At 39.3% G+C, this 13,284-nt stretch overlaps 1 protein-coding gene across 3 annotated transcripts in view; it reads left to right on the forward strand.

Annotated features, from left to right (window-relative positions):
• The window catches only part of GIPC2 (GIPC PDZ domain containing family member 2), an 86,222-nt gene that overhangs the window by 35,821 nt on the left and 37,117 nt on the right, over positions 1–13,284 (forward strand). For all 3 annotated transcript variants that reach the window (XM_042952316.1, XM_042952315.1, XM_042952317.1), the window contains exon 3: positions 6,678–6,858. In XM_042952316.1, coding sequence (XP_042808250.1) covers positions 6,678–6,858 — 181 coding nt within the window. The remainder of the gene's footprint in view (positions 1–6,677; positions 6,859–13,284) is intronic.

A 13,284-nucleotide genomic window follows, 5' to 3' on the forward strand; every position in this document is an offset into this window, starting at 1 on the left:
AGCAAATTTAACCAAGGGGAAAGACCAATAATTGAAAACTATAGGATGTAAGAAAGATACAAATGAAAAGCTATTTCATGTTCATGCCTTGGAAGAATTAATGTTGTTAAATGCTAACCAAAGCAATATTACAGAGTCAGTGTGATCCCTGTCAAAATTCCAATGGCACTTTTCACAGAAATACAATAGTCCTAAAATTCATATGAACTGTAGAAGACCTGGAATAGCTGAAGCAAGGTTGAGAAAGAACAAAGCTGGAGGCATCACACTCCCTGATTTCAAACTATATTACAAAGCTCTGGTAATTTAAAAAGTGTGGTATTGGCATAGAAACACTGATCACTATGGCAGAATACAGAGCCCAGAAATAAACTTTTGTGTATATAGTCAATTTATAATAAAGGAGCCAAGAATCTACAGTGGAGAAGGGATTCTCTTCAATAAATGGTGCTGGGAAAATTGGATAGCCATCTGCAAAAGAATGAAATTGGATCATTATCTCACATCATACACAAAAATTAATTCAGGATGGGCTAAAGACTTGAATTAAAACATGAAACCGCAGAACTCCTACAAGAAAACGTGGGGAGTAAGCTCTTTGACATAGGTTTTTGGTGATGATTTTTGAATCTGAAAACAAGCAAAAGCAAACAAGTTGGACTATATCAAACTAAAAAAAGTCTAATAAAAAATGGGCAAAAAAGCTGAATAGACATTTTTCCAAAGAAGACCTAGATGACTACCAGATACATGAAAAGATTTTTTTTTTTTGAAGTTTGTTTTGGGAGACTGCACGCATGAGTGGGGGAGGGACAAACAGGTAGGGGAGGGAGATCCCAAGCCAACTCTGCACTGCCAGCATGGAGCCTGGAGGGGTGCTTGAACCCACGAACTGCAAGATCATGAACTGAAACCAAGAGTTGGACGCTTAACCGACTGAACCACCCAGGTGCCCCCATGAAAAGATGTTCTAGGTTATTAATCATCAGGGAAATGCAAGTCAAAACCACAATGAGCTACCACCTCCACCTGTTAGAATGGCTATTACCAAAAAGACTAAAAATAACAAATGTTGAGGATGGGACGTTAAGGGAACCCTTGTAATACTGTTGATAGGAATGTAGCATGCAGTCACTATAGAAAACAATATGGAGTTTTCTTTAAAAAATTAAAAAACTACCATACAATTCAGCAATTCCACTTCTGGTATTTATCTGAAGAAAATGAAAACACTAATTTGGAAAGATAAATACACCATGCCTTTGTGTATGGTGTTCATTGCAGCTTTACAGTAGTCAAGATACAGAAGCAACCTAAGTGTCCATCAGTTGATAAATGGATAAAGATGTATGTATATATACACACAATGGAGCATTAGTATTAGCTGTATAAAAGAATTAAATCTTCCCAGTTTTGGCGGTATAGATGGACCTCAAGGGCATTATGGTAAGTGAAATGTCAGACCTATACTGTAGGATCTATGTTGAATCTAAAACATTTATGTGATTTCTTAAATTTGAATTAAAGTATGGTGTGGTTTTCACGGGTAAAACTTCTTGGGTAAAAGACAACAGACTTAAATATTTGTGATTTTAGCATCCAAGCCTAGATTTCCCAGAACCAGAGCATATAAATAACCTTATCAGAAAATTCAGAGTATACTTAAAACTAGAAATTCCCAGAATGGTTTAGGACTGGTTGGCAAACACTTATACAGAGGGACAGATGCTAAATATTCTAGGCTTTGTCATAATTTAGGGTCATGCAGTCTGTGGGTGCAACGTCTGTTTGAAGCCCAGTTCTTTTTGTTGTGTTCTTTTCATCAGTAATCATTGTACCTTGGTATCCTCATTTGTTAATGGAATGAGGCTTGTTGTGAGGACTAAGTGAAATAACTGTTTATAATTAAGAATGTTACATTATCATGAGCATAGTCTGAGGACAGTGTTAGGATCAGCAGCACAGATCTCAAACTTGCTGACCATGGCAGCAGGGCGTGCAGCTCAAACAACCTTGAATGTGATACCTAAGATTTTGAGGAGGGTGGGATGCTGCCCTAGAGTTCTGGTGTCTGTGATTAGCAGGTTTTATAAGTATATGCGATGAAATAACGGAGAATAATAATTCTCTGAGGTGGCTAGGATCCTCTGAGTTTAATAATGCTGTAAATCCTATCTTTTAAAAATTTGTCTTCTCTGCTTTTTTGCAGTATCAAGATGAGATAAAACCAGATTAGACAAAGTTTTAAGTGTTACAGAGGATATTAAGTGACTCACTAAATATAAGCATGGCATTAATATCTTTTTTCCATCCTTTGTGTTCGAGTAGCATTTTTAGCAAGGTTACTAATCTCTGTCATGTTATAATATGATTATCAAAGCATATATTCCAGAAACTTGTCTCAATTACTACCTCATTCTTTATTTTATGAACTTAAGAGGCTAAAGCTTAGGTAACCCACAATGTCTATAATCTGTGTCTTCCACTTCTGTATTCACCTTATGGTGTTCAGGTTTCTTACACCGATTTTCCTGTCTCTTCATCCCAGATCCTTATCTGCTACTTCTGATTATTTACCTGTGCTTTGATGTTTTTCTTGCCCACCTGGATTCTCGCCTTGCTACTTGGACTTCTGGTAACTGCCTTTCCTCCTTCTGTCTAGACACTCTTCTAGTGACTTCTGTGACTACTCCTAGGCCCAAGACAGTGTAGATTTTTGTTCCTCTGACCTTTAATTTATTAGTAAGATTTATACATGTCTGTAAAATTTTTCATTTAATTAATTTTATATACTACGTATTAATAAAACTGTGACAAGTCTTAACATGTGATAGGACACTGAAATTTGTGTGTTGTTCAAAGGAAAAAAAATAGGTTCAGAAGGTATGAAGAGATAGATGAGAGTAAAATTTAAGAAGGCAATATTTATGTATAGATTTTGACACTCTCTAATGGCTTAAGAATGGGTAGATAACAGGATATAGTTAATAGTTTTTTTTGTTTCTTTAGACTCTAGTCTTCTTTTTTTTTATTTAAAAAAAATTTTTTTTTTTTCAACGTTTTTTATTTATTTTTAGGACAGAGAGAGACAGAGCATGAACGGGGGAGGGGCAGAGAGAGAGGGAGACACAGAATCGGAAACAGGCTCCAGGCTCCGAGCCATCAGCCCAGAGCCTGACGCGGGGCTCGAACTCACGGACCGCGAGATCGTGACCTGGCTGAAGTCGGACGCTTAACCGACTGCGCCACCCAGGCGCCCCTAGACTCTAGTCTTCTTAAAAATCTTGTTTCTTTTTCTGTGACCTTTTAGAAATTCCAGTTGTACTTAGTGGTTGCTGTGGTTACTCTTAATTCTGTTAACTTGTAATGTTAATATGGACCCCTAATAAAACAGTGTCAGATTATAAATTTCTCATTTATTTTATAATTGATTATTCGTAATGATAATGAGCTCTGAATTGGTATTATTTCACTTGCATAAAGCATATTAATAGTTACTATTATAATGAACATAGCATTGTTCTTAAAATTTGGGGGTGAAATAGAAGCCTATTGTGAATTTTGGTATATAGTAATAAAACTTAAAAATGCCCAACCTTCCCAGGTTACCCTTTTACAATTTTCTTTTTTCTAATGATAATTATAGAGATGCTGGGGTACATGAGTTTTGCTCTTAACTCTTAGATGCAGTGATCATACTGTGGATTCAGAAGAAGTTATTACTCCACTTGGTAAGAGTAGGGAATGCATATGATTTTTTTTTTTAATATGAAATTTATTGCCAAATTGGTTTCCATACAACACCCAGTGCTCATCCCAACAGGTGCCCTCCTCAATGCTCATCCCCCCATCAACCCTCCCTCCCACCCCCCATCAACCCTCAGTTTATTTTCAGTCTTTGAGTCTCTTATGGTTTGCCTCCCTCCCTAACTTTTTTTTCCCCCTCCCCCTCCCCCATGGTCTTCTGTCAAGTTTCTCAGGATCCACATAAGAGTGAAAACATATGGTATCTGTCTTTCTCTGTATGACTTATTTCACTTAGCATAACAGTCTCCAGTTCCATCCATGTTGCTACAAAAGGCCATATTTCATTCTTTCTCCTTGCCAAGTAGTATCCCATTGTATGTATAAACCACATCTTCTTTATCCATTCATCAGTGGATGGACATTTAGGCTCTTTCCATAATTTGGCTATTGTTGAAAGTGCTGCTATAAACATTGGGGTACAAGTGCCCCTATGCATCAGCACTCCTGTATCCCTTGGGTAAATTCCTAGCAGTGCTACTGCTGGGTCATAGGGTAGATCTATTTTTAATTTTTTGAGGAACCTCCACACTATTTTCCGGGGTGGCTGTATCAGTTTGTATTCCCACCAACGGTGCAAGAGGGTTCCTGTTTCTCCACATCCTCTCCAGCGTCTATAGTCTCCTGACTTGTTCATTTTGGCCACTCTGACTGGCGTGAGGTGATATCTGAGTGTGGTTTTGATTTGTATTTCCCTGATGAGGAGTGACATGAGCATCTTTCCATGTGCCTGTTGGCCATCTGGATGTCTTCTTTAGAGAAGTGTCTATTCATGTTTTCTGCCCATTTCTTCACTGGATTATTTGTTTTTCGGGTGTGGAGTTTGGGGAGTTCTTTATAGATTTTGGATACTAGCCCTTTGTCTGATATGTCATTTGCAAATATCTTTTCCCATTCCGTTGGTTGCCTTTTACTTTTGTTGATTGTTTCCTTTGCAGTGCAAAGATAAAAAGCTTCATGAGGTCCCAATAGTTCATTTTTGCTTTTAATTCCCTTGCGTTTGGAGATGTGTCAAGTAAGAAATCGCTGAGGCTGAGGTCAGAGAGGTTTTTTCCTGCTTTCTTCTCTAGGATTTTGATGGTTTCGTGTCTCACATTCAGGTCCTTCATCCATTTTGAGTTTATTTTTGTGAATGGTGTAAGAAAGTGGTCTAGTTTCATTCTTCTGCATGTTGCTGTCCAGTTCTCCCAGCACTATTTGTTAGAGACTGTCTTTTTTCCATTGGATATTCTTTCTTGCTTTGTCAAAGATTAGTTAGCCATACTTTTGTGGGTCCAATTCTGGAGTCTCTATTCCATTGGTCTATGTGTCTGTTCTTGTGCCAATACCAAGCTGTGTTGATGATCACAGCTTTGTTGTAGAGGCTAAAGTCTGGGATTGTGATGCCTCCTGCTTTGGTCTTCTTCTTCAATATTACTTTGGCTATTGAGGGTCTTTTGTGGTTCCATACAAATTTTAGGGTTGCTTGCTCTAGCTTCGGGAAGATTGCTGGTGCAATTTTGATTGGGATTGCGTTGAATGTGTAGATGGCTTTGGGTAGTATTGACATTTTAACAATATTATTTCAATCTATGAGCACAGAATTTTTCCATTTCTTTGTATCTTCTTCAATTTCCTTCATAAGCTTTCTATAGTTTTCAGCATACAGATCTTTTACATCTTTGGTTAGGTTTATTCCTAGGTATTTTATGATTCTTGGTGCAATTGTGAATGGGATCAGTTTGTTTGTCTTTTGGTTGCTTCATTATTAGTGTATAAGAATGAAACTGGTTTCTGTACGTTAATTTTGTATCCTGTGACTTTGCTGAATTAATGTGTCAGTTCTAGCAGACTTTTGGTGGAGTCTATCAGGTTTTCCATGTAGAGTATCATGGCATCTGCAAAAAGTGAAAGCTTGACTTCATATTTGCCAATTTTGATGCCTTTGATTTCCTTTTGTTGTCTGATTGCTGATGCTAGCACTTCCAACACTGTGTTAAACAACAGTGGTGAGAGTGGACATCCCTGTAGTGTTCCTGATCTCGGGGAAAGCTCTCAGTTTTTCCCCATTGAGGATGATATTAGCTGTGGGCTTTTCATAAATGGCTTTTATGATGTTTAAGTATTTTCCTTCTATCTCGACTTTCTCAAGGGTTTTTATTAAGAAAGGATGCTGAATTTTGTCAAATGCTTTTTCTGCATCGATTGACAGGACCATATGGTTCTTTTCTTTTATTAATGTGATGTATCACATTGATTTGTGAATGTTGAACCAGACCTGCAGCCCAGGAATGAATCCCACTTGATCATGGTGAATAATTCTTTTTATATGCTGTTGAATTCGATTTGCTAGTATCTTGTTGAGAATTTTTACATCCATATTCATCAGGGATACTGGCCTATAGTTCTCTTTTTTTGCTGGGTGTCTGGTTTGGGAATCAAAGTAATGCTGGCTTCATAGAATGAGTCTGGAAGTTTTCCTTCCCTTCCTATTTTTTGGAACAGATCTTTCCAAGCTTCAATTTTTCAGTCTATGGTCTGAGGCTCTGCTAAAGGTTGTTGAAATTAAATGAGATGGCAAATGTAAAGTGCTTAGTTTAGAGCTCAGCATATGTAACAACACTTACTATAGAAGCAGGAGAGTAACACCTTAATGATTCTTAGGGGAGTAACCCAGAGGATTTGAGGAGAAGTTTCTTGGAGGAGGTATGATGACTGATGGAGCAGAATTCTGAATGAGGTATGGTGGTTGTCCTTTGTTGCCTGGTCTTTATCTTTAACTGAGCATTAAGCTGCATTGTGAATATGTCAATACGTATAATGTCTCGGGGGCATAAAAAGCAATGTTATACAGTTCCATTTTGTATTAAGTGTTATCCTTAATTTTCTTTCAGAGAATTAAAGATGGTAGCCTAATTGACTCCATTAAAACCATCTGTGTGGGGGATCATATTGAATCCATAAATGGAGAAGATATCATTGGGTGGCGTCACTATGATGTTGCTAAAAAGTTAAAGGAATTAAAAAAAGATGAACCCTTTACCTTGAAGTTAATAGAACCTAAGAAGGCATTTGGTAAGTTTGGGTGTGTGTATGTGTGTGAAGTGTTCCCTTCCCTGGCTTGTCTTTCTAAGGGTAGTGAGCACTGAGATGTGGTGCCATGTGATTTAGTATATCCATTAAGGATATAGAGAATGAGAGCACTACTTATAAGGGAAACAACTATTCAAGGAGAAAGAATTGCCTAAAAGGACATTTTCTGAAGGACCTTTGGAGTTACAAAGTCTGATGTCGAGTGACTTTGTGGCTGTTCCAGACTGTAAGAACGGCACATTGTAATACATTCATCTTGCTGAGGAGTAAAATTTTTGACTGGGCTCTCTAAGCCATAACTATTGTCCGTGGACCTTAACAGCAAAAACTTTTGGTTACACATAGAATTGGTATTTAAAATAGTTATCTAGTCTATTTTAAAGACTTCAATACTTTTTCGCCATTAGCATTTTGAATTTGGCAGCATGGGATGGTATGAAATTACTTCCACTTTGGTGTGACATCTGTACTTGCTTGGTTTTAGCCATGGCAGCTGTGTTCCAACTGTTCAAACCCCTAGGGCTATCTCATCTACAGGAAAATGTGCCAGCTTCTCCTGACTATCCAGCACTATTTTAATAAGCCAAATGACGGCCTCTGGTGTTCATCGGTGTTGAAATATCTTTAGCAGAATCATTCTAGGCTGCCCTTACTCATCCATGACCCCACCCAACTTCTGTTTTTCCCTTTGCTCACAGAACATAAATATTCCTTATAGTTTGCTTCTAATGGATATTTTCTCAGGGCAGTAAATAAAAATGATGGGAGAATGCAGTGGGTCTGGGGAATTACATTTCCCCTCCCTTAACAAGTAAGCGACAGATACTATCCATATGGAAGTGGAAATTCTTCTCTGCTTCCTAGCGATTCTGTGCCATTTAATAGAAATACGGTGTAGGTTATATTACTTGTGGGAGTGGGGTTACATAGATGTAAGAAAAGAATGTCTTGCACTGAGCAATGTACAGAATTAGTGAACCACTGTATTGTATACCTGAAACTAATATAACACTGTATGTTAACTATACTGGAATTAAAATAACTTAAACTAACAAACATTGGGCGTGGGGGGAAAGAATCCCTTATTCCAGTGCTGCTCCTGGAAAGACCATCCTAGGAGACCATGCTATCGATACTGTGATTCTGTGTGGTGTGCAACCAAGCTTCTGAGTACACTTGTCACAGAGGAAGGCGGGCACACTCAGGTTTCTGTCCACCTCCTTGTGAACTGGCTTTGTTTGCTACCCAGTTCCCCAGATCATAATCTATAAACTGATTGGATATAAGCAGTTTGATTTTAGACTTTTCATAAATCAGTTCTTCTCTTAGTACAACTCAAGGAATATAATTTTTTCCTACATTTGTCTCTAACACATAATCTGTTTTTCAGAATTAATCTCTATTTTTACCTATTGTCTGCATTGAAATCTTGTGGTCCCTGTATCTTTGTAGAAAGTTGCTGATATACATTAACTTGGATGCTTGGTTGATATTAGTCTTGGATGTTACAGAGGTCATTGTATTTAGCTATTATTGCTCCATGATTAGATTTTTTTCCCTTTCAATACCAGAGACACATGTATAGATGGATAAACCCCACACTGCCTTATGTGCTAGCTACTATTGAACCTGCTCTCTATTGCTCCTATGAATTCTGTGTACACATTTGAGGACACTGGGTAGGATTTTCCTAGTGGGGGTATATCATTTCTGTATCCCAAATTCTGGTGGTGCTGTGGTTAGGACATGTGGTTAGGACATGTAGAAATTGATTTTGGAGTAATGATAGGTTTTATTTTCCAAAGTTACTGTGGCAGCTTAACTCTACTTAAATCTGCTGATCAATATGCATTATCTCCTCTGGGTTGGTACTTGACTTTGGGCCATAGCCTGGGGGTTTTTCTCTGAGAAATAGGCCTTGCTACTCTGTCCTTCAGCCTTTAATTTTGCTGCTTTTGCCTCTGCGATAAAGGCAGTAGTAGTTGTTTCTTTTCTTTGACTTCATCCCAGTGCTTGGTGCTTTTCCCAGAAGGGAGTATACATCAAGAGGTACTTAGGGGATCTAGCTTCCCCCAGTTCTCTTGGTTCTGATCTTATTTTTTGCTGTTTCCTTCTATCCTGGATCTTATAGCATTGTCATTGATGGATTGATTCAGATTCATTGTCCTTCATGATTATCTGACTTTGTTGTCTTGGATTCCCACAGAAGAAAAGGCCACTGTAGGTGAGGCAGAACGTTCTCATCTCTGTGATCAGATAGGCTGCCTAGGCTGAAGTGAAGTCATTTCTAGGATTATACTGAAAGCTGTCGAAATAGCCATACACTCTAGTATTTTGATGTTTGCCTACCAACTTCCCTAAAGATTTAGCCTGGGGAGGCATGTGGACTGGGTTCCAGAACGCAAGGAGGAAGAGTGCAGTTGGCTGCTTTGCAATGGTGTAATAAAGATGATGAATGCAACTTTCAGACATGGATGGGGGAATCCTTACAGCCTGCTCCCATTTTCATAGGTCCACCACATCCCACTTCTGGGGCCATTATATGTGCCAAGATTCTTTGAGAGCTACAGAATAAACACTTCCTAGTTTATTGAAAACCCATTTTGTTTGTTTTTTTTAGAAGACTATCAGGTCTCAGAAACAGACTGTGTCAGTCAAGCCTTGGGAAGGTCAGGAGCTAAGGCCATTTCAGGGATGTTTGAACCAGGCACCTTTCATGGCACCGAATTAACTCCCTTTAGGTATTTCCTATCTTCATGTTTCTCCACTGAGGATTCAGATTCCTCAGAGAGGGAGGGACACTGATTAAGTCATGTTCCATCTTGATAGTGAGGAAGGCAGTCTTACATGATCAGTAGGCCCACCAAAATCATACAGGACAGGAGGGAGAGGTTTCCTTTTGGGTAGGAAAAAGTAGCAGATGTTCATTTTGCCATTTCTCCTAAGTTATTACCTTGTTTAGTGGAGTGTGTTGGTTTTCTCTTGACTTTGAATCTGACCGTGCCCATGCATGATACTATGAGGCTGGGTGTGTAGAATGGATATGGAGGGGGGTGCCTGGGTGGCTCAGTCTGTAAAGCATTTGACTCTTGATCTCAGCTCAGATCTCAATCTCAGGGTCGTGAATTCAGGCCCTGTGTTGGCTCCAGGCTGGGCGTGAAGCCTACTTAAAAAAAAGAATAGATGTGGAGGGAGGCAGGATATTGTCAATTGGCTTTGCATGTCTGGTCTTAAGGATTTTTTTTTTTTTTTTTTTTTTAATTTTAAGTAATCTTTACACCCAGCATGAGGCTTGCTCAAATTTAACACCCTGAGATCAGGAGTCTCATGCTCTACCAACTGAGCCAGACAGGCACCCTGCATCAAGCTTTCTTTTAGGGAAAGGGTGAAAGCGACATTCTTAGTGCTGGTCACCAGATTTGGAAAGGACAACAATCCAGATTTGGACTATACTTCTGAGAAGATCTTTCATTTATTGTCTCCCACAGATAAGAATCTGCTGTGTTCTGGGAACTCCATTAGGCACAGTGGATACTAAGAAAGAAGGCTATAGTTCTTACCTTTTGAGGAGTTCACAGTTTAGCAGGAGGCTGTTATTCAGTGAATTTTGCCCCCTAAAATTCATGTGTTGAAATCCTAATCTCCACTACCTCAAAATGTAACTGTATTTTGAGATAAGGTCTTTAAGGAGGTAATTAAATTAAAATGAGATCATTTAGGGTGAGCCCTGATCCAATATGACTGGTATAAGAAGAGGAAATTTGGACATAAATACACATAGTGAGAGAATGCCATGTGACCATGAAGATCTCTACGAGTCAAGAAGAGTGGTCTTAGAAGAAAGCAACCTTGGTGTTGGCTTGATCTCGGACTTTTCTAGAACTGAGAAAATGATTTCTTATGTTTAAGATAGGTGGTCTTTTGTACTTGCCCTAGGAAACTAACACAGAAGCCAATAGGCTTAAAAAAAAAAAAATCACAGTGCAAATTCTTTGACTATAGCAGTATGGGCTCCCTAGTAATCTAGAAGGTACAGGTGGGGTATCTTAGCTGTCCTTTGGCCTTGGGTATATGGCAAGAACATCCTGATGTTTTCATTCAATAGATGTTTGATCAGTTAGTACATGTTGGTCTTAGGATATTAATCGCTGATATAGTTTCTTGAGAGTCCACTGTATTCCATCACGATATTACCTGCTTGGTCTGTCTGTGAATAAGATCTAATTCTTACCTTTAAGAAGCTCAGATCTAGTGGGAAGAGATGGATATGAAAAGAAGGAAATCCAATAGAGTGTTAGAGGTGCTAACATGTATTGGAGGCATAAAAGTGGGAGACATCAGGTCTACCTAAGAGTTGAGGAAAAGCTTTCTGGAGAAAGGATTTGAGCTGAATCTTAAAAGAGGTGTGCTCAGTAAACAAATTAGGAAAGGTTGTCCCAGGGAGTGAGAATACAATAAGGGTGCGGAGGCATGGGGCAGTATCCTATGTTTGGGAATAAGCATGTATGTCAGTGTGATTCCAATAGAGGTTATAGGTGGTTGTGTGGCAAGAGACAAAGCTCAAGGGTCAGTAGAGACCAAATAATCAAGACCCTTATATGTGAAGATAAAGAGTGGGCAATGAAGGGGCTTAAGCAGGAGAGTGACATGATGAGACTTGGCTTTTAGACAGTTTGGAGACTGTGTCAAAGCGGCGGGTGGTTTATGAGATAGTGGTCAACGAAATCCATGAAGATTCTATTGTGTAGGTTGCAGAGAGAGAAGGCGAAATCCTCAATTAAGGTAGTACCGGTAGGTATGGAGATGAGAAATGGTTCCGAGGAATAGACAGTGGCATGCTGGAGCCATTTGTGCACATCTCTCCCAAACTCCACATTTAGTGACATCATTTACATCACAGACAGAAAAGTGCTGGAAATCAGGACTTTTTTTTTTTTTTTTTTTAAGCTTGGAGAGCTGATGGTTAAACATTTATCTGTGTACTAGTGAATATTAAGAAGGTAGAATTGGCAACTCATTGTAGAGGTAAAAGATATTGCAAATGATGACCCACAGATGTGGCTTGGGTGAGGGATTGTAGTGCCATTCTTTAAGATGAGGAAAACTGGAAGAGAAACAGATTTGGGTGAGAAGATAGGGAAGAGAGACTGTACTTACAGTATAATTTTGGGCCTGAGGAATTTGAAACTTGTGGGAAAATTTAGTTGGCAATGTGTAAGAGGTAGACAGGTGTTGAGAACTGGAGCCTCGGGGATGGGATTTAGGAGTAATTTCAAGCTGTGGAAATCCCATCACTCAGAGTAGTAAGAGAAAAAGCTCAAACCTAGAGCTGTGGGGGAAGCCCAGCCTTTCCGGAGTAGAGAGAGGAGGGGCCAGCACAGTGAGGAATGGCCAGACCTGGAGGAGACAGCTTTTGGATGCCCTTTCCCTAAGCACTCAAGAGCCCAGTACTTGTCCCAAGAGCAGATGCTCCACTGTAGCTTTTCCTGAGTTGGCGGTGGGGCTCTGAGGGGGAGCTAAAGGCTATTTTAAGACACACCCTCAGATTCTCCTGTGTTGATCAGAGTTTAAATCACTGTTCATCCAGTGGATCTCAACCAGTATGTTTAAAACACCAAGTAGGGGCACCTGGGTGGCTCAGTCTGTTAAGCGTCTGACTTCGACTCAGGTCATGATCTCAGGGTTTGTGAGTTTGAGTCCTGAATTGGGTTCTCTGCTGTTAGAGCAGAGCCTGCTTTGGATTCTCTGTCCTCTTCCATTTGCCACTCCCCTGCTCATTTTCTATCTTGGTCTGTCTCTTTCAAAAATAAACATTACAAAAAAACCCCAAAACACAAAGTAGAATAGAATCGGAAACTTCATAGTCCTTTGTGCCTAGTAAGGGTAGGTTACACTGTACGTGTCAGTTACGTTTTGTATATTTGTGTTTCAATTATGTATATATTTGTAATTGTGTTATGATATGTGTATTTGTCACTGTGGGTCATAGTAAAAAAGTGATAAAAATGGAAGCCACTGGTTTAAATGATTCCCTTGTTAAAAATTTGTAGCTTGAGAAATCTTTCCCATACCTAACATGGTTTCTCCTGGTCAGCTGCTTTCTGATCCAAATTTTTCTCCTTCTAGCCATGAGTTGATGGCAGCCTTCCCAGTCCTTATCAAGTATCGGGTGGAATGTCTCTAGTGATATTTTTTTTAGGGCATGGCTCACTTCCTTTCCCTTTTTGCCAATGAAAAGGAACATGTCTCCACAATGAGCTCAACACTGCAGGGTTTGCCCTGTAAACCTAGACTTTCCCAAGGCTGTGAAAACCCACTCTTCCATTTAGCTGGCTCTAAGACTAGACTAGTTCAACTGGTTTGTTTCCTGTGCGGCCTTTTAGCTGCAGAAAAATAACTGTTAAATCT

The sequence above is a fragment of the Panthera leo genome, chromosome C1 (assembly GCF_018350215.1).
Source record: "Panthera leo isolate Ple1 chromosome C1, P.leo_Ple1_pat1.1, whole genome shotgun sequence".
Classification (NCBI taxonomy): Eukaryota; Metazoa; Chordata; class Mammalia; order Carnivora; family Felidae; genus Panthera; species Panthera leo.